We start from the raw sequence: 19,872 nt of genomic DNA on the forward strand, positions 1-19,872 counted from the left end.
ATTTTTTCATTCCCTTTTTTTGGTTTACTGTTCCGCTCTGATGACCAACCACGACAAACGTCCATATTATCGATAGATGGATCTGGATTTGGATTCCCAAAAGCATGAGCCCATGTGAATAACGGTTTATTCTCAATTAACTCAATTTCATTGAGATTTTTCTTAAATTTCGTCCCTTGATCGAACCTCCAGTATTCCGTACGCCAGTACTTACACCAGCTATGCAATGTACATAACTAGTCCCTTTCCATCCATACGCCGTTCAGTTCCACCACCCCGGGTCTTCAGTACTAGTACTGCACACCGCTACCATGCCGGTGGAACTATAAATTAGCCTTTTAATTAATTCTCCGATCCTGGTTTGGTTTGGTTTGGTTTGATTCTCTGGATCATCGGCGTCCCCGTGGATCGACGGGGTTCGGTTCAGACCGATCCCCGGCCTCCGACTCCGTCTCCGATGGTCAATATCGGTATCACATGCATCCATTCCATCGCACACACCGCACTGTCATCTTGCATCGGCGATCCACTAGTTTAGTTAGTTTACCCTAGTTTCGTTTCTTTTTTCGAGTGCACGAGGTCAATTTCGTCATCGAATTTGTATGTACCCCGTACCAACGGATGGCTTTGGTCGTGATGGTTGTGATCGACAGGGGGTTGGTATGGCCTTGTCTAGCCTGGCCTCTTGATATACCTAGCACAAATAAAGATTCCAGCAAATTTGGTCTTTCACAGGTGCTGTAGTACTAGTGGAATTGGGGCTACGTTATTGAGTGTTTTTACAGTTCCCTTCAAGTTGTGTTTTTGGTTCAGGTTCGAGGCTGACGATGATGGCTCGAGTCTCCGACATGAGTCCTGGGTTTTTATACTAGTAGTGCTACTCATCTTCCACCTACCTTACTATCCAAAACACCTGAATGCACAATACCCGAATATTACTATATTCACAATAAGAATAGAATTATTACACGTCTCAATTCAAGTCCAAATCCGGACTCGAATTTCATAACACATCAAAACATAGACATAAGCATAAACATAAACATAAACCTCGTAGACAAAACAAAGAAAGGGAGAAAAAGAAAAGATAATCACATCAGCGAATAGGGGGAATCAAAACCGAAACAACCAAGCAGAGGGAACAAAATCCCCTCCATATCCATACACAAACACAAATAGCGTCTAGCATCTGTTTAAACTAAACACCACCACGACCCATCCTCTCAATCGAACTCATAATACCACCACGACCAGGAGTGTACATCGCAATACCGGACTTCCCACCACTATTTCCACGAGAGTGGCCAGCGCCAGCCGGTGCACCAAAGCGGGATCTCTTCTCACCAGTCACAGGAGGACGAATACCACTTGATCCAGAACGACTCACGCTACGGCGAGAATTGTCGACAGGCTCGGCGGATGAAAGATATTCTTCTCCGTGACCATGACCATGACCATGAGCGTAACCACCGGCAGACGAGACGGAAGGTTCGCGAGATTCGCGAGTTTCCTCGTGTCGTTGAGGAGGTGCGGATTGGGATTGGGCTTGGGCTTGGGCTTGAACCTGTTGAATAGCAAGCCATTCATCAACAGCAGCAACAAGTTCCCCCTTCTCAAGGCGCTCGGATTCAAGATCAGAGCGAAGGCGTTCGCTATCCTCCTTCAGTGAAGCCATCTCGTGCTGCAGACCCTCAATCTGAGCCTCGAAGACACGCTTCTCAGCATCGTATTCGTCGAATTCACGCGCAATCATGCTAGCGTTGGCATTGACCATATTGTCATTTTGAGCAGTATCAAGTTCACCGCGTAGACGGTCTTGTTCTTCATTTGCGGCAGTGAGTTTCTTCTCCACTTCCCGTAGGCGTTTTTCCCAGCGAGACTCGTAGCTCTTTTTCAGTGCTGCAACCTTGGTCTCGTGCTTGCCCTTGTATAGGGTGTGAAGCTCGCGAGCAACCTTCTCCACGGCATCCTGCACTTCCCGAGCAGTGGCTTCTGCCGATTGAGAGACCTGGCGGGAACTGGAAGAGGTATTCGATCCCGAGGATACCGCAGAGCGTGCGGCGGAAAGTTGGCTTTCAAGTTCAACAACTCGGCCTTCTAGCTGTTCTTTGCTTTTATCCGCTTCGTCTGCTCTCCGAGTTAAACGCTCGCGCTCACGTTCGCCGTCGACTAGTTCAGACCGAACTGAACGCAAAACGCTTTCCATCTCGTTTCCTCGGCGGTCCCATTCAGCCTGCTCCATCTCCAGAGCTTCCCTGCGACCGGCCTCATTGCGGACTTCCTCCAATGCCTCGCCGACACGACGCTCAGCATCTGAAATTGCTGTCTTCAAACTGGCAACTTCGGCATCTTTGCCGCTCAGAGTAGCTTTCAGTGAGGATATTTCTGACATGAATCCAGATTTGAGAGACTCCAGCTCTCGCGGAGTGATGCTTGGAAGGGAGCGGGGCGTCGGCGCTGGTGCCATGTCGTAGTCCAGGTCCAACAGTGAGGAGAACTTAGATGGAGATCTGATAGATTGTCGCATGGGTCTCATTGGCGAGCGTCGAGACGGGGAATAGCGACCACCTTGTTGCACGGACTGATGAGGAAAGAAGTTCACCGAATCGCCAAAATCGAGCAGATTGGGCCCTGCGCGGGAGTTCTCAAAATCGCGAGACGGCCGACGTCTGGGGGTGGGGGATCCAGCAGGGGATCCGGTATCAAGCATAGCACTCGCCCTGTTGTAGGGTCGTCGAGCAGTACCGGGAGTACCAGGAGTACCAGGACCAGCGCTCTGTCGATACATCTCGTTTCTCTGAGATTGACTGTGTCCGATACTGCCGCGCATCGACTTAAGAGGTGAATCGGATCGTAGCTTTGCGAAGGAAGTCATGTCGGGCAGAACCGAGAAGTTACTCAAGCCGGTCTCATCCATAGAGTCATGATAATCATCTCCCAGCGCGGAGTTTTCGTCCGCACCAGCGTTTTCATCTTGGATAAACGTTGACATTCCCTCGTTGCGTCTATCTTCCATCACGCTGTTTGCGATAGTAGACTGGTCTCGCGTGGCGCTTGTCATGGACAACAGACTCTCGTTGTGAATGACGCTAGATTCGTCATCGAGATCGACATGAATATCGGGTACATCTGGCCGGCTGACCATGCCCTTCTTGCATGACTCGTGGGCTTGCGCTTGCGCTTCTTCCTGGCCTCGCGGGGTCTCATCAAAAGATCGCTTACGAGGAGTAGCTGCAAATGATTGTCGCCCTTCAAGGCCAAGCGATGTACGGTGTAGTGAGCGGCGCGACGAACGGAGCTTCTGCACCTCAAGCGGTTCCTCGGGAGATCTTTGTTTAGATAGTGAGGAGCGTGCGGCAGCTGGAACTGGAGGGGAGTTCTCGACGCGTCCAATTGATTCGCGAGGGCGAGGAGCTTCGTACCGCTCTTCGGAATCGGGAAGAGCTTGGTTTGAATCATCTTCCACATTGCGTTGGACTGGCGAGCTTTGTTCCCCAACCGGCGAGTGTTGCTTGATCTCCCCGATCGACTCTCGTAGCGATTCGTGAGGACGCTCTTCGGGCTCGACATCATCCTCCCGAGCATCTTCTTGAGCATCCAGCTGAACCGGAGACTCATACGCAGCAGCAGGAGTTGGAGAAGGTGATAGTGATTGTTGGACACGACCAATAGACCGGCGCATGTCCTGGCGATCATATTCCTGCTCATCAAAACCATCACCCTCAACCCCATCTTCCTGCATATCCGCTCTAAACGGCGAGCTCTCCGGTTGTAATTGTCCACCAACATCAGGCGAAAGACGTTGCATCTCACGCAATTTCCCAAAATTAACAGTTTCATCTCGCGCATCAGGTCGGAAGGGTGAGCTGGCCGGATCCTCAAGCGCAAATCTCTTATCCAGGCCCGGCGACAAGGGCTCGACGTTTCTCAGTCGGTGGTAGTCAGCATCAGCGTCAGCGTCGCCGTCAACCGTCTCATTCTCATTTTCATATTCATCCCGCGCATCAGGTCGGAACGGCGAGCTAGCCGGATCGTCAACGGCAAGTCTCTTATCCAGACCTGGCGATAAAGGATGCGCTTCGCGTAGTTTTTGAAAATCCACCGCTTCGTGCTCGTTTTCGTTTTCGATATCATTTTCGTCCTGCGCATTGGGTCGGAAGGGAGAACTCATTGGATCCTCCGGCTGCGCGAGGCCAAATCTATGCCGTGGTGTCGTTGCTGTTGCTGGTGTCGTCGCTGTCGCTTGTTGCTGCTGATATTCACGTAACTTTTGAAAATCAACAGTATCTTCGCGGGCATCAGGCCGGAAGGGCGAGCTAGCAGGTTCCATCTCCGACTCCAGTTCCAATTCCTGCTCTTGGAAGTCGTCGCGGTCATGGTAGTCATTATTCGCGTGAAAGTCGTCAGGGTGGAAGTTTTCTTCATTCTCGTTCTCGATCTCGTTCGGGTAGGAATAGTTTTGCTTCGGGTTCGGGCTTTGTGTGTTGCGATCGGTCCAGGTTTGTTTCAGAGGACTTGAAGGAATTGTAGTCTCCGGGCCCGGGGCCAAGGCTGAGGCCGAGGGTTCTGTGAGGAAAGGTGATGAGCCCATCTTTGGAGAAGATCGGGCTCGTGAATTTTGGTAGGAGGGTGAAAGGGGTGATAGTGGATTTGACATGGTGGTGGGTGGTGTGCTAAGAATCCTCAGCGTTGTGTTGTGCGGAGCGGAGTTTAGAGACAAAAGTCTTGTGTTTCTGTTTCTGTTTCTGTTTGGGTCTGGACGGCCGGCGATTGTGGAGGGCGTTGCTAGGTAAACAAAGCTAACCCCGATTGGGAGGGGGAAGTATAGCGCCCGATTGGGAAGGTGTGGGGGTCAACAGCGTTCCTTCCACTTGAGTTATTAAAAGTCAACTAATACTCTTAACTTACTCAGGGTAAATAGTAGGAACGATTAAATCATAACTAATTTCATTTTCATTAAGTTGCTCAGAAACAAATGCCATGATGCGCTCGCGCTCGCTATCGCTGAAATGCCCATCGCTAATCTGGCCAGTGAAAAAAGAAAACACTAACAAACAGAGCATCAACACGCTTGAAAACAGATTGAATAAACCAGCAATTCCCCCTCTTGCTTTTTGCAACAAATTATGTATGTTCAGTGAATGTATGATCAGTATTTAACTGATTCAGTTGAAAGTCCCTACGCATCTTCCTGCGCCGCGGCAGCGGCAGCGGCAGCGGCATCGGCATCGGCACCAGCACCAGCACCAGCATCGACATCAGTCACAATAATGTGAATCGATTCCTTAGGCGGTTCCGGAATAGGAACATAATGACAAGGAGCCGCCGCCTCAACAGTCGCAGTCGAATTTTTCTTCTGCTGAATGAAGCAAAGCTGAGCAGCCCCCATAATAGCGACTAGGCTACTCGCCCACCAAGCCACACCCGTGCATCCGAACCCAGCACCAGTGCTGTACAGATAACCAGCAATCGGGGGGGGCAAGGGTACGGGCAGCGGCTCCGGCGGAGGCAGCTAGACCGTTGATCTTGCCAAGAACAGAGTCTGAGGGACTGGCTTGTTTGAGTAAGATCAGGAGCACGGGGTAGTCGATAATAGAGAGAAGATTCCGGATAATTAGGCAAGAATAGATGCCTGTGAAGGTGAGGTTTTGCGGGAGGAAGACCAGGAATGGAACGATGAGATAGGTAATTGGGTGCAGGATTGTCACGACGACGAATAGTTTCCATATGCCTAGCCACCCGGCCAAAGCGGGGAAGATGAGACTTTGGATGACGAGGGCGATTATGCCGTCCGTAGACATTATCACGCCCACGGTGCGGGTTGAAAGGCCCAGACCACCGGGAATGTCGAAGGGCGAATGAGACTTCGAAAGGGCCATTAATCCCTGCGGACCCTTATCTTGGAGGAAGATGGGTAAAAGATGGTCGTATGTCATTGAGTGGTAGGTGAAGATAGTCAGCGCAAGCACGAGCATAATCACCCGCCAGGTGAATGCTTTCGGCTTCTGTGGCTTCTTCCAAGCAGGCATCGTGCCATCGGAGTGAACATTCCAGATCTCGTCTTCGTGTAGGTGGACTTGATTGAAGGTGCCGTATGATTCGGCTCGGAGATCAACTCCCGCATTAGCGGTTGCGCCAGATGTGGCCAGCAGGGGCTGTTCGGCAGATGTGTGCTCGAAGAAACGGTGTGTGTTGCCGGGTTGCATGTCGGGGTGGGTTTCTTGGAGGAATAGCCAACCACCAATGATGCTGAAGAATAGGAGAACGGAGCAGACGAGGTTGGGTAGTAAGTATGGAAAACGGCCGAAGAGGCCGTCGGCGGGAAATAAGGGAGGGAAACCCATCTGCTGGTCTGGCAAGTAGACCTCCAATAGCTATGTAAACCAATTAGTATAACGCCCATCGTTTGTGTTGATGCATGAAATGACTCGGATATTCGCAACGTACCAGGTCCAAGGATAGTACCAATTGACCAAACAAACGGCATAACAGCATAAGCCCTAGCTATAAAATTGTCAGTAATGGCCCTGATAAACCCAGGTTCCTTCCCAGGCTCGGATCGGATAAAAACATACGCTCATGCTCAGGCCGTCTAACCAACTCGCCAACCATAGTCTGAATAACGCCAATATTCCCATTCAACGCGCCGCCAAAAGCGCGCCCAGCGAGTGCAACCCAAAAATTAGGCGCAAACCCGACCATAAGCAACGAGAGCATTGTCCCGAAACAGCCAGAAAGTAGAATCGGCTTCCGGCCCAGTCGGTCAGAGAGACTACCCCAGAACATGCCAGTTAGGGCCTCGGCGAGCGAGAAGGCGGATATCAGAATTCCCGCGTAGAGGGATGCTTCGGCCCCGCTGGCCATATTGAAGTCTTTCACCATTACCCATGAGTATGGGAAGATGGATGTTAGGGCGATTGGTTCGGCTACGCGACATATCGCTGAGAGGAGTGGGTTAGCTGAATGGCCTTGCAAGAGATGGCGAGCAGATGGTGGAGGAGTGATAGGGTGTGGGTGCGGATGCAGACGACTCACAGAGAAGAAATAGCTGCGTGGTAGGGAAGCCATCGTGGGAGGAATGAGATCTTTTCTGTAGTGTTAATACCATCGTCCTATAGAGACAATTTAGACCTTACGACAATCCGCCCCAGCAAAAGTAAAAAGTCAAAGTCGAATCTGTCTGTGCAGGTGTTTTGCAAACTTCTGGCAGTGGCGAGTGCACGAGGGCAAGCGGAGCTGAGCTGAGCAGAGTGGAGCAGAGCAGAGCAGAGCAGAGTAGAACAGAACAGAACAACGATTGAGGACTTGCTCCGTGCGCGTTGTGCAATCAAGGAGATGTAAGTGAATGGATGGGGGAGTAGGTAGGTAGAAGGAGAAGAACAAGAAGAGGGGTAAGGTAGGGTAGATAGAAAAGCCAGCGACTCGGAACCAAACCCAAGTATAAATCTCCTACCGGCGGGTTCTGTTACCCAACTTTGGTTTAGACCGGGAGCGGCGCTAAGACCCCAGCCCCCCCTCTGATAAGGACAGCCGTGGCCATGGCATGTCGCCGAGTCCGGTGAATATCCCTTGTTTAGGCTTAGAGAGGGGGAATTTAATATAGTAGTAGTGCATACCCTAATACTGATCTGGCTATTCCGAGATCGAATATATTCACTAGTAGTAACTGCCGATGCATTGTGCAGGCAAAAAAAAAAATCTGCACTGTCATGTGGTACCTTGGATGGAAAGTTCTAGTGGCGACTCAGGCACAAAAAATGTTTAAGTTGCATCGAGCTCGGACCACTTGACTTATACTTCGGTGTTAGGCGCCCTCCGGGGATTTATGCATGCCATGAACATGGTCAAAATACTAGTATTTTGCAATGTACATCGCAAGGGCAAAGGTAATTGATTCTTCGAAAATTATTTCTAAAAAAAAATAAGAGGAATACGCACCTCAGACCACGCGATCCATTGTTTTGAGCCCTCCCCCTCTGAGTCCCTCCCCGCGCTTATCCACATTTGTACTTACTTAGCGGCCGCTGGTGGGTTTCTTATTCACCAATCATCCAATCACAACCTTGGGAACCTTGCGGGTTCCCGCAGAGGTGGAAAGAAATCACAAGATCACCGTTGATATAGGTTAGGCTCGGCTTATAGCCTAGAGAGCTAGCTCCAGATTCCTGGCTTTGCTTGTACTAGTACTAGTGGTATGCGAGCACCCTTGGAACTTTGAGACTACTGCGGAAATGTATTCCCAGGACTTGAAAGAAGAATCAAGTACCTAATGCTCCATGTCAAATGTACGAATACGGAGTAGAGTACCCTCAGACCGACAATTCAACCACGGGATTGAAGCTAATTTATTTCGAGTCCAAACCTGAAAGTATCAAATCAAGCAGAAAAAAAAAGTCTCTATAATGATCTCGGGGCTGAAGATTGGATGCTATGGATGACAGAATAGTCCCGACACGAGCAGTTGAAGGAATCACAAAAAAGAAATAAGAGGAAAACCGTCTTCACTCCACTCACACCACACCGAGGCCCGGCAGGCAAAAAACAAAACAAAAGCAAGAGAATGAAATGCTACTACCAGTTCCAACTGCGCCAGCTAATCGATTTGATTCCTTGCGACCCATTGTGTCACACAAACACAAACATACAATCAAGGAAAAAATTGAAAGAGCGAGAATGTAAGAGAGAAAAAATAAGAAAAGAGAGGGTAAAATGATCGTGCACAACCACAACCACAACTTATGAAGTAGTCTCTGTGTTCGTGGCGGTATTTGTAATTTCAACCGAGCGGGTCTCCAACTCCTTGGGTGAAATATCCTTCGAGGCCTCCTTTTCGGTATCTTCGACTTGAGGATCCGAAACAGCCGTCGGTTCTATCGGCTCGACATTTCCGGTATCAGATGAGGGTTGGTGTAACGAGGGATTCGCACTCGAAGAACCCTCTCCCTCTCCCTCTCCACGATGGCGAGAAGTATCTTCCACATGCTCGGATTCATTACCCTTCTCCTCGTCGCCGATGACAGCGGCGAGACTGCGGAAGTTGAACATAGGCTCCAAAGACGTGTTGCTACCGTCAGCAGTGCCGTGGCCAGGAGTCAGTTCTTCTGGAGTATGTTCCATGAGAGAGGAGGCTGAGGAAGCTGCGCTCGAAACGTGTCGGAGCTGAGACTGTTTAGATGGTTCGCCTGCGCTTAATAAATTGTTCGAAGGGGCTGTTCCATCTTGCTCGCCAACTGCAGAGTTAGGTCCCCTTTCCACGCCTTTGCCCTTGCCCGTCGTGGCCGTGGATGTTGATGGCTCTTCTCCAATGGACGAGGAGCTGCTGGCAACTTTTCCAAAGAAAGTCTCTCCAGCTCCGGGGACTTGTAATGCCGCGCTACTGGCATTGGTGCTAGTATTATTACTGTATAAGCCGGCCTTGCGAGCCACCTTATCAGCCTTCTTGGCCTCCTTCTCCCTCCTTTTGGCCTCCTTCCTCACCTCCTTCTCATCCCTTCTTCGTCGGTCTTCTTCACTGGCTAGACTCAGCCGAATTGCCTCCATCATCATCATTTCTTCAAGATCATCGATTCGGGTGCGCCTTGAGCTGTCACGAGGGGGCGCAATATTTCCTGCCCCTGCCCTGCCCCTTCCTCGGCGGAATCGGTATCGGGGGCGGTGCCCGGGGCCGGGGCGGGAGCTCTAGGTGTTCGGTCTTGTCGCTCAGTCAAAAACGCCAGCGCATTGAGAGCGGGGGATCCGGACCGGCCGGAGTCCCCGTGGGTAGCTCTTCGAAGACCCCTTCGTCCTAGACCAATGCCACGGGAGTCGCTGCCAGAGCCAGAATTCATCAAATAGGCTGCAGTATGAAGGGCGGTTGCAGCCGCCGAACGACGTGCGGCATGTGCTCGAGCATTGGCCAACTTCTGGGCCCAATCTGGACGAATTCTATCTGTTGTAACTACAGTGGGATCCGTAGCGGATAGTGAAGTCGCACGGCGGCGGCCAGGTATTGGAGCAAGAGTCGCAGAGGCGAGAGAGGAGGTGGAGGATACTGGAGAGGTGATATTGGGAGATGGGCGGGCACTGGCGTCAGCTGCGTAGGTCAGACCTCGCCGGAATGTAGGCGAAGCGTAGGTAACTCCAAATTCTGGCTGGACACAGAAGGGGCAGGCAGAGGGTTCAGAGACAAGTTGGCTTTCTTCTTGCTCGGGTCGTTCGCCGCCATTCGCTGCTTCGGGAGCGTTCGAGCCAGGCTCTCCGTGCTCCGGGGTATGGGGGTCCGGCCGCTTAATTTGGACGAAACATTCGGAACAGATAGGTTGGTCGCAGCATCGGGTGCGGTTTAGATAAGGTGGGTAATACAAAAAGCAGATCGGACATTCGCTTGCGTCCTTGTATAAGTTGACTTCGATTGGTTGGCCATTGACGAAAGGGTCTCGTGGAAGCTGTAGTTCCCGGGGGTGAGATCGGTCTGCGAGCCATGTTTCGATGTGGTGAGAGCTGCTAGAGTCTTTGCGCGTGTGCGGAAGAGAGGTGACGCTGATGTTCCGGATGCAATCGGAGATACCGCCGACGGTAGCGATTGGGCGGGATTCGAAGCTTGGGATATATCGGAATTGTCGGACTGCGAGCGGGATGTGATGGGAACGGTGAGATGTTGGATGCTAGCCATATCAACCGGTTCTTTCCTCTCGGTGGCCTTGGGAGGTGTATATTCTAGCTCGGGCGGAATTTCATCCGCTGGAGGTATAGTCATCCCCCGAGCTGCGGCCATTAGCTGATGCTCGGCCCATGATTCGGAGAAGTCATTCAAGCCTCTCCAGAAAGGCGCGAGTCGGCGCTCGATCTAAGACCGGGATTGTCAGAATCGCAATGCTCATATATAGGAACTGCGGGGGGGTTCCCCGGAAGCTCACCATCAACTGTCGAACCACTGCCTTATTGAAGTCCTCGGTTCCCACGTAGACACCTTGTGTGACTAGATATCCGCCATCGACATGCTCGTCTCGCATGCTGCATTCCCTTTCTTTGACCCGAGCCACGCGCTCCTTCTCTAAACGACGTGCTTCACGTTCCTGTTTGGTTTCTCGTCGATGCTCGAGGGTCGCCACGTCACGATCATGGCTGCTACTGCCGATGCCCAGCAGGGACAAATCAGGCCGACTGCTTCTGCCCGACCGAGGTCCCTGGTATGGAGCACGCGCGGGGCATCGGAAGTGCCCGATGACCATTGTTGACTCCGATGGCGCGGTGTGGAGGATCGCGACTCCTTGGTTTGGGAATTCCCCATGGCGATATGGGATGGTTGATGGAAGGAGGGGTTTAGCCGACGTCAGGTCCCAGAGCACACGCGGCGGCGTAACTCCGATCGGAGCGGAGAGGAAAGGGCCCCGAAGGGGGAGGGTCAAGGTGGATACTTTGATATTGGGGGAGGGGAAGGGAGGAGGGTGGGGATGTTGATCAGGCTAAAGAGAAACACCGCACGAATGCAGGGGAAAACATCGGATAGGTTGGGGGGGAGGGGTGGAGGAAAGAGGGTTTGGAAGCGGGGGATGAGATCTGGGGAACGGAAGAGAGAGAGAGAGGGAGGGAAGGATAACGGGAATGAGGATGGGGATGGGGATGAACTAAATCGGGTACGTAAAAGTAAAAGAGACCAGATCTGCCAGGATCGGAAGTGGCGGATACTCGTACGAGTAACTAGAGAGCCCGTGTCTCTGACCTTTGACCCTTTGCTAGTGTTCTCTAGTCTCGAGCAACTGAGGGACTATCAGTGTGGCACTGGCACTGCCCCTACACTTACTCGTCCAGATTAAAGTGAAGGAAATAAGGCTGGTCTGGCCCTGGACTCATTTGGTGTTGTCGTGTGCTGGTCTCTCGTCATCACCAGATCATTTACTCGATTACATCAGCTCAGACCTCATGAGCTACTGCAGCTATCTACAGTGGTACCTACCGAGAGAGGTAGGTCGGTACTTAGGTTTGTAGAATGATGCATGACCTGCATTGTTGTCGATCTAACGACAGAAGCTATTGTGGCACCCTGGAGGGGAGAGTACTTGTAATCAAGGTATCATGTACCGACGACGGAAGTGACTGACTGGGGCCAGTTCCTTAGTACCGGGTACATCTGCGCTAATCTCTGTACAGTAAGGCACAGCAGTGTAGTACCCAGTACTCCGTTGTAGACTAGCGTTCTTATGCTGACTACCGCTAAACTCCATTGGGACTGCCTGCAGTTGACCGTGACCCCGGTGTCCCGTGACTCCCGCGTGACCTCCGTTTGTTAGTGGCCATTCAGGCAGGCGGTGGCAGTATTTCTCTCTCCTCTGCGGAGGTTCCAAGAAAAAAAAAGTGCAGGCCTACAATATAGACCATGTCCTACAAACAGTCGGATCTCCCCCTTCCATAAAATCAGGGAGATTCAAATCCTCTCTGCGATGGTCGAGCCAACTCCAACAACAAGACTACACATCACTCCTCTCACTCCCGACATCCTCCCCTCGGTCCTGCCCCCATCAGTCCGACCCTCGGCCACCGACATTTCCTTTCACCACATTCCCACATTCCCCGAAAACGACTACGGATATATCACCTTGCCAACAATGGAAGCCGAAAAGATCCAAAAGAAGCTAAACGGCAAGATACTCAAAGGCAAAAAGTTCAAAATCGAGACAGCCCGTCCATCCAAAAGACAAAGAAATGACGCCGAGATCGACGCCGACGCACCTGCGGAGAAGAAAAAATCAAAGAAATCCGACCCGGAAGATGGCGTTATCGAAGGCTATGAACTAGCCCCAGGCCGTAAAGTAAAGCGTGGCTGGACGGAATCTTCCAAAAAGGAAAAACATCGGTCATCGGACAAGAAGCGAAGCAAGGAAGACAAGAAGGAAAAACCCCAACCCAAGTCCAAATATACCGACAAGTCGGAACTTCTCTTTCGAACAACGCTTCCACCAAACCGAGTCGCCAACGAAACCGACGACAAAAAGGCTAAGAAGAAGAAGTCTTCCTCGTCCCGGGAAACCGTTGTGCATGAGTTTGAAAAGACATATACCCAGCCGAGTTTCTTGCGGTCGAGTGGAGAAGAGACTAAACCCTCGACTGCATTCGATGAGGAGAAGGGTTGGGTGGATGCTTCGGGGATGTGAAGGAAGCTGCCAGCAAAAAGAGTCGGAAGGAGAATTATCGACCGGGTCAAATTGCTGGAACCAAGGAGAAAGCACCGAAGAAGGCTAAAAAGAGCAAAGCTGAAAAAAGCTCACCTGCGCCAATTGAAGCTGAAGATTGGACTTCTTCCAGTGGTTCATCTGATGAGGGCTCTGATTCTGAAAGCGAAAACGAGAGCGAAAGCGATAACGACTCTTCTGATGATTCGTCCGATGATTCGTCGGACGATTCCGTCGTAGAGGCCTCCAAGGACCAAGAACCCGCAAAGGAAACAAAGCCCTCTAAGGCCACGCCACCCACTTCAGACGATTCAGACTCGGAATCCAAATCGGCGACGAAGTCGGAGCCGAAGCCTTCAAGCAAAGAGGAGGGAGTCGTGGAGGAACCTACACCTACTGAAGTCCACCCTCTCGAGGCTCTTTTCAAGCGAGCCGCTCCAACTGATTCCGAAAACAAGCCCGTCGAGGACACAAATGTTGGCTTCAGCTTTTTCGGCGGCGGTGATATCGAGTCCGAGGACGAGCCCCGCCCAAGCTACTGAACCTCAAACACCATTCACGCCATTCACCAAACGAGACCTTCAAGACCGTGGTTTGCGAAGCGCAGCTCCGACCCCGGACACCAGCCTGATCAATCGGCGCATGAATTGGGAAGATGAGGGAGATGACGAGATGGACGACGATACTGCCGTCGATACTCCCGTTTCCAAATCCCGGAGCACGAAGCTGGATACTAAGGAGGAAACCGAGTTTACGAAGTGGTTTTGGGAGAATCGTGGTGATAACAATCGTGCTTGGAAGAAGAGGCGGCGTGATGCTGCTAAGGAACAGAGACAGAGAGAGAACAGGAAGAAGGGAATGAAGGGTAAGTCTTGATGTTGGTGATTTAAAGCAAAGCAAAAGCAAAAGCAAAGCATTTCCGGAGCGATTGCTCCGTTGTATATTGCATAGAGCATAGAGCATAATCTATATAATGGTACCATACCTAGTTATACGATAAGATTCAAGTTGATATAGACTTAGGCTGTCAATTACTATAATCTAATGTAGACATGTTTTAAATAGAGCCGTATACTTCGAAGCGGAGCTGACTTGGTTGATATCTACGTAAGAAGTCACGTGCTGACGGATAGCTGTGATAGCCACGCAATGAACATAGGACCGATCAAAGCTGGCGTCATCACAAACAACAGTCGCGATGCAGCCTCTACAAAATGCGCAAAGTGGCAGAATGCACTGGCTGCTTCTGCTTCTTGCGCTTCTCTCCTTCACATCTTTAACAGCAGCATCCAGTAAGTCCAGGCATAGATGGGAACGAAACGAACCCGCGGCGCGGAGACTCACGATTCGCGACTCCGACCTCTCGAGGATCTTCCCCCGTAGTACTGTCGTGGTGTGATGAACAGATGGGCAAAACACGATACAGCACATGACTAACATGATCCTTTTCTTTACATTTCAGCACCAACATCATTCTGCAAATGCACATGTTTCTCCAATAGCACGATCATCCCCCTCGATCCCGAGAAATCCGGCTCCGATCCTCTAGACAGTGTGGTGAATCTGTACCATCGTGCATTTGACAGCGCACTCACCGACAGCGACAGCAACAGCGACAGCTCCGAGCCCGTGCCGGAGTCCGAAAAACAAGCAGAAACAGACGATCTACCTAAATCCAAACGCGCCAATTCATACCGCCAACTAAACTGCAACGACTGCAATCGCAAATTCTGCCTTGACTACGAATTGCCGACGTGTAAGGGTGCTAAGGAGGATGATGTTGTTACTACTTGCTTCCGTGAGTGATTGATCCGCCCGCGACAAGCGCATCGTATTGGTGGTTCGCATCGCAGTCCTGCCTACGAATACGGTTATTTGCCTTCGGAGTGACGGAGTACTCCGTCCATCACACCGGGGAGGATCGGCGAGGTTGAGATGCGATGCGATGCGACAGACCACGAATACGAACTCGAAGTGAATTAAACTAGTTGACTAACTATTGAAACCATCATGTACGACAGAGCGTGATTCACGAAAAGACGAAGCAGTTGTTTTTATTTTTATTTTTGCGACTGGTGGATTGCTCGCTTGGGCGCTTTGCAAGCCTTGGATTGAGCGATATCTCGAGGTAAGAACGGCCCCGGGCACGGGTGAACGGTTGCCTTTTGATCTGCGTGGATGTGACTAACGGTATTGGATGTACAGGCAGCTCGAGAGCGTCGATCGTATATGCCTGTTAGTGAGGATAGATAGGTTGATGCTGAATGGAGGCTATTGTGTATATCAATAGAGTACCTGTACTCCAGAGTAGAGTCTCTGTAATCCAGGGATATGTACTTTGTACTCCGTAGAAGCTCAAGTTCAGACTCCAGCTCAAAAATCAGTAAACCTTCAAGTTAGAGACAATGACGATATCAGATATGATATCCTCGGCCAAGTCCGTGCTAGGAAGGCGATCTCCAATGAGATTGGCGTCATTGGGCACCTGTGGAATGCCGGAGGATAAAGCGAATGAAGTCCCGAGTTGTCCCCGTTGTACCAATGGTTTCAGGGGAGGACGCCATCCACCGATCTATTTACACTAGCGCTCCTCCCAAGCCAATTTTCTGATGGGTCCAATCGCCCCCACTGCGCCTTGAAGATATGAAACACGATGAATTAATGAAGAGGCAGTCCAGTAAGTACCAGTGGGTGGTGAGTGCCCCCAACCCCACCACAATCGTATCAATCAAATTGCCCATTCCGGCCGCCATGGCTGATCGCGGCCAACGGATGAGATGTCAAATTCCCAGTCAGATTCCATGACTGGGATCGGCCGATTTGCATGAATGCATCATTGGGCATGGAACAAATGGACGGACGTATGATAGCATTCGGTCGTTGACTCGTTGTTGATCCCTGATCGGACTAAAAGAAGTTTGGATCCAAGAGTGGGTTCGTTGGTTCAGGCACTGCGAACGAAAACTTGCTGCGTTTCCCCCGAATTAAGATTACACCGGAGGTAGAAGAGGAGGGGGGGGGGCTCATTTCAAGTTTTTTCTCTTTTCTTCTCACTGAACTCTCCTTTCTATTCTTCTATTCTTTCTCTTCGTATCTCATCTGACCTCTCACAAATCTATTTGCATCCTTTCCACGTCCCGTGGAGATCGTGATCGTCCTCTTATCTCCCAGTGGCGCCCGCGATAACCTCAGCTAGGCTTAAGGTACTCTAGGCAATCTAGGTACATACCTCATTTAGCCCACCGGACTGCGCGCTCCTGGTCAATTGGCTATTTGCGCCGCTCACAATGGCCATCTTCGACTCCGAAAAACGCCCCCGTGGTCTGCGCGTCCCATCCCTCACGGCTATGAAAGCCGGGACTGCCGCCTCAGTATCACAATTTTCTTTCCACCGAACAAAGTCCAACGAAGCGCAAACTCCGGAAGAGAAACCTGCTCCTCCTCTGCCTGTGCAAGTGCCAGTACCCTCTTCCACTGGCTTCCCTGCGCCTGCACCTGCTCCTCCTCCATCAAAGCAACTGCCAACACCCCCTCAGGGCAATTCCGGTCCTAAGAAGGAGCTCCCGCCGCGGCCGCGCATCACTTCCAAAGTTCCTCCGCGCCGAGCTGTCGGAAGCACCAAAGGTCGTCCTAGTGAGACTTCTCCTACCTCTGCCACATCTCAGGGTCAAGGTCAAGGTCAAGGAATTCGACAGGCTTCGTCTTCTATCACTCCATCTTCCCCGCCAAATAAAGATCAGCCATTGCCGCCGACCCCGTCTCTAGGTCTGCGCCAAGCTGCTCCTACTACCACTCCAGCTCCGACTTCACCTCAACCAGAGCAGGAAGCTGCGTCGCCTGCTACTATTAAGGCTCCCAATCAGGGTCTACGACACGCGGAGCCCTCTTTTTCTTCTTCTACTGCCACACCTACCTCGCCTCAGCTGTCCAAGCCGCAGCCTGCACCAGTACAAGTACAGCAAGTACAGCAACCACTCCCACCAACTCCCCCAGTCGGACCCCAAAGTACAGGGTCTCCAGAACCGACAGCTCCAGCTACAGCTCCAACTGCATCCCGATCTCTCCCCACACAATCCCACCAACCACCAATCCAGCAAAACCTCCCACCAACCCCACCACCCGTCACCCTCTCCCCACCCCCAACAAACGCAAACGCAGAAGCAGACGAAGAATCCGACGCCCTAACACCACTGGAAGACTTCATTCCAACCCCAGATGGCGCCAGCACCCCACTAGACCTAGAACAAATGTCCAGCAACGAAGCAGCAGGCCCGCCCGCGGCTTCAGGCCCGGCGCAGCCACCCTCTTTGAACGATATCGTCGATATCCCAGCCCCACCACTAAATAAAGTCCACTACGCCTGTTTCCAAGACCATCGGAATATGCCGATTGCGCAGAATGTATGGTGTCCTGTTCCGTGTATGACGTGTCATAAGAAGGATCAGGAGATTCGGCATCGGTGTGTGTTTTGTTCGTTACGGGTTTGTGGGGGGTGCTTTCGCGAGTTGCAGAAGGTTAAACGGAGGGATTTGGGTGTGTTTTTGAAGACGGTTGATGTGGAGAAATGAGCTTTTTTTTCTCTTGTGGTGAAGTGAAGTTCTACCGTTGAGCTTGTTTTACACATTGTTGGTGCTGTGTGGAGTGAAATGGACCGTGACATGCCTCATGACTTGGGCGTGTTGAAATTGGTCTGCATGTATACTAGTGAAGGTGGACTGGACTGGACTCTGTTTTTGCATTTCTTTTGTTATTGTCGTTGTTGTTTTGTGTTTTGTTTTGTTTTTTTCTGTTTTATGATACCAAGGAACAAAGTTTTGTGTATACTAGGATTAACCACGGAGGATAAGGTGGGAGTCGGGCATATTGATAGTCAATTTTATGTTATGTCTCTGCGGAAAGCAAATTGATATCTTGAGACTTGTATATTCAGTTTATCATGTTATTTTGTCTCGTGGTGGTTTTTTTGTAGAAAATAAAAGAAAACTCGTAAGGCGTAGCGAAGTGAGGCGAGGCGGATACAAATCCGGCCTCCTCTCCTCTGCGCATGAGCACGGAATTATCTGTTCGTCATGAACATCTTCGTCATGTATGCCTTCTCGGCTTGGGAGAAAAGAGGTGTGAGAGGTGTGCATGACGAAAAGACAGTTCCCATGTCCATACGCAGAGAGAAACCAGCCCGGGATAAGACAAGACGTTGACTTCAGCGGTATATCCAAAGAAACACATCTCTGAACAGCGCGTACTAGATTATATGCACTACACTCAATCAATCATGATCCTCCTCCGTAAGACCAGGACACCCTCCAACTCATCATCCCGCTCATAACGATACTTACACCAAAAGCAATAACGATACGTTTCCCGCAAGTACAGCACTAACTTATGCAATCTCTCCGAAGGCGGCAGTTCATTAAACGCCTCCAATTCCGGATCTTCCTCTTCAAGTTCCTGCTCCACTGCAGCGGTGTAAGGGTCGAAATCGAGTCCGAGTCGTGTGCCAAGAGCCTGTTCGTCTTCTGGATCTCGCTCTAGTTCTGATTCCGAGAATGTCGGAAGACGTTGTTTTGGGAAGAATGATGATGGGAGGGATGTGTGGAGCGCGTGACGGGCTTGTTTGTCCCGCTCGTGGTTTTCTCTTTCGCGCACGAGACCGCGATATAGGACGTTGATTTGGGCGGTTGGTTTGTGTTGTTGTTGGTGTTTGGGTTTTTGTACTTTGGGCCCGGTGCTTGGCGGGTAATCGGCGTTGGGGTTGGGGTTGGTTTTAGCGTCGTTATCAGTCACACCACCATCCTGGTCGTTTGCTTTGGACTGCGTCTGTGTGTCTGCGTCTGAGTCCCGGGCTGAGTCCCGCGATGACGATGCAGATGCATCTGCAGATGCAGCACTAGCGCCAGTGCTAGTGTTATTCTCCTCCTCAGTATCCAGCCTCTCGACAACTTTCTGTGCCGCTCGTACTTGCGCCTCAGTGCGTTTCAATTCCCGCTCCTCTCGGACCCGATCGCGATAATCGCCTTCATCACGTTTGATTTTTTTTCGTAGCTTCTTCGGCCTGTTCGCGGATTTTGCGCTTCTTTTGCTCATCCATTCCGATTCCGCCGCGGTCTTCTTTGAAAATAAGATTCAGGGGCTCGGATCGGGTGGCTGAGTTCTTGGTGTGCTTGTTGTCCTTTTGCCTGTCCTTGTCGTCTTTGTTCTCATCACCTGGTGCCTTGTCGGTGTCGGTGTCGCGCTTGCCAAGAGATTGTCCCGGTTTGAAGCCTAGCTTCGCCATCATTTTGAATCCCTTATTCGCTGGGTCTAGGGTACTCTTTGATAGAGCTTCTTCGCGGCGCGCTGCTTCTTCGGCTGCTCTTTCGGCTTTGGAGGGGACTTTTCCCCGGGCCTCTGCCTGGATTTAGTGAGGGTGACGAGGTCAGCGGAGATCATCATGCGGGCGCGCGACCAGGGGAGGGGAGAGGGAGGGGGAGGGGGAGGGAAGAGAGCTACTACTCTCACTCAGTACTCACCTCACGTTGTTCCCGACGCTTCCTTTGGGTAAAAGTTTCCTTAAACTTCGGCTCTTCGATTACCATAGACATGTAATCGTCCTCTTCCCCCTCATCGGTGTCTCCATGATTGGGCGACATGGTTGTAAGATGCAAGTTGCCGTAATGAGAAAAGCCAGATTGGGTTGGAACTTTTTGCGGGGAACAAATTAAGGTGGGCCCGAGCTGAAGCTGTG

At 51.2% G+C, this 19,872-nt stretch overlaps 7 protein-coding genes across 7 annotated transcripts; 3 read left to right on the top strand and 4 right to left on the bottom strand.

Moving 5' to 3' along the window:
• Positions 1 to 1,198: 1,198 nt before the first annotated feature.
• On the bottom strand, positions 1,199 to 4,657 carry N7509_007811 (uncharacterized protein; the record flags this gene model as incomplete). Its single annotated transcript, XM_056632448.1, has 1 exon — positions 1,199 to 4,657. One exon carries the CDS (start codon positions 4,655 to 4,657, stop codon positions 1,199 to 1,201), a length of 3,459 nt encoding a protein of 1,152 aa, XP_056487999.1.
• Positions 4,658 to 5,179: 522 nt separating this feature from the next.
• On the bottom strand, positions 5,180 to 7,068 carry N7509_007812 (uncharacterized protein; the record flags this gene model as incomplete). Its single annotated transcript, XM_056632449.1, has 4 exons — positions 5,180 to 5,359; positions 5,415 to 6,352; positions 6,448 to 6,504; positions 6,576 to 7,068. The coding sequence occupies 4 exons, from the start codon at positions 7,066 to 7,068 to the stop codon at positions 5,180 to 5,182; spliced, it is 1,668 nt and encodes a 555-aa protein (XP_056488000.1).
• A 1,668-nt stretch (positions 7,069 to 8,736) lies between these two features.
• Positions 8,737 to 11,210, bottom strand: sip5 (Sip5p; the record flags this gene model as incomplete). The annotated part of the gene is made up of 4 exons (XM_056632450.1): positions 8,737 to 9,534; positions 9,591 to 10,424; positions 10,547 to 10,825; positions 10,896 to 11,210. The coding sequence occupies 4 exons, from the start codon at positions 11,208 to 11,210 to the stop codon at positions 8,737 to 8,739; spliced, it is 2,226 nt and encodes a 741-aa protein (XP_056488001.1).
• A 1,209-nt stretch (positions 11,211 to 12,419) lies between these two features.
• On the top strand, positions 12,420 to 13,690 carry N7509_007814 (uncharacterized protein; the record flags this gene model as incomplete). The annotated part of the gene is made up of 2 exons (XM_056632451.1): positions 12,420 to 13,044; positions 13,098 to 13,690. The coding sequence occupies 2 exons, from the start codon at positions 12,420 to 12,422 to the stop codon at positions 13,688 to 13,690; spliced, it is 1,218 nt and encodes a 405-aa protein (XP_056488002.1).
• A 100-nt stretch (positions 13,691 to 13,790) lies between these two features.
• Positions 13,791 to 14,954, top strand: N7509_007815 (uncharacterized protein; the record flags this gene model as incomplete). The annotated part of the gene is made up of 3 exons (XM_056632452.1): positions 13,791 to 14,013; positions 14,308 to 14,440; positions 14,651 to 14,954. The coding sequence occupies 3 exons, from the start codon at positions 13,791 to 13,793 to the stop codon at positions 14,952 to 14,954; spliced, it is 660 nt and encodes a 219-aa protein (XP_056488003.1).
• Positions 14,955 to 16,435: 1,481 nt separating this feature from the next.
• On the top strand, positions 16,436 to 17,716 carry N7509_007816 (uncharacterized protein; the record flags this gene model as incomplete). The annotated part of the gene is made up of 1 exon (XM_056632453.1): positions 16,436 to 17,716. The coding sequence occupies one exon, from the start codon at positions 16,436 to 16,438 to the stop codon at positions 17,714 to 17,716; it is 1,281 nt and encodes a 426-aa protein (XP_056488004.1).
• A 694-nt stretch (positions 17,717 to 18,410) lies between these two features.
• Positions 18,411 to 19,777, bottom strand: N7509_007817 (putative G-patch domain protein; the record flags this gene model as incomplete). The annotated part of the gene is made up of 3 exons (XM_056632454.1): positions 18,411 to 19,162; positions 19,209 to 19,539; positions 19,658 to 19,777. 3 exons carry the CDS (start codon positions 19,775 to 19,777, stop codon positions 18,411 to 18,413), a joined length of 1,203 nt encoding a protein of 400 aa, XP_056488005.1.
• Positions 19,778 to 19,872: the final 95 nt, after the last annotated feature.

The sequence above is a fragment of the Penicillium cosmopolitanum genome, assembly GCF_028827165.1.
Source record: "Penicillium cosmopolitanum strain IBT 29677 chromosome Unknown utg000008l:1.0-4398992.0:1.0-4402845.0, whole genome shotgun sequence".
NCBI classification, from domain to species: Eukaryota; Fungi; Ascomycota; class Eurotiomycetes; order Eurotiales; family Aspergillaceae; genus Penicillium; species Penicillium cosmopolitanum.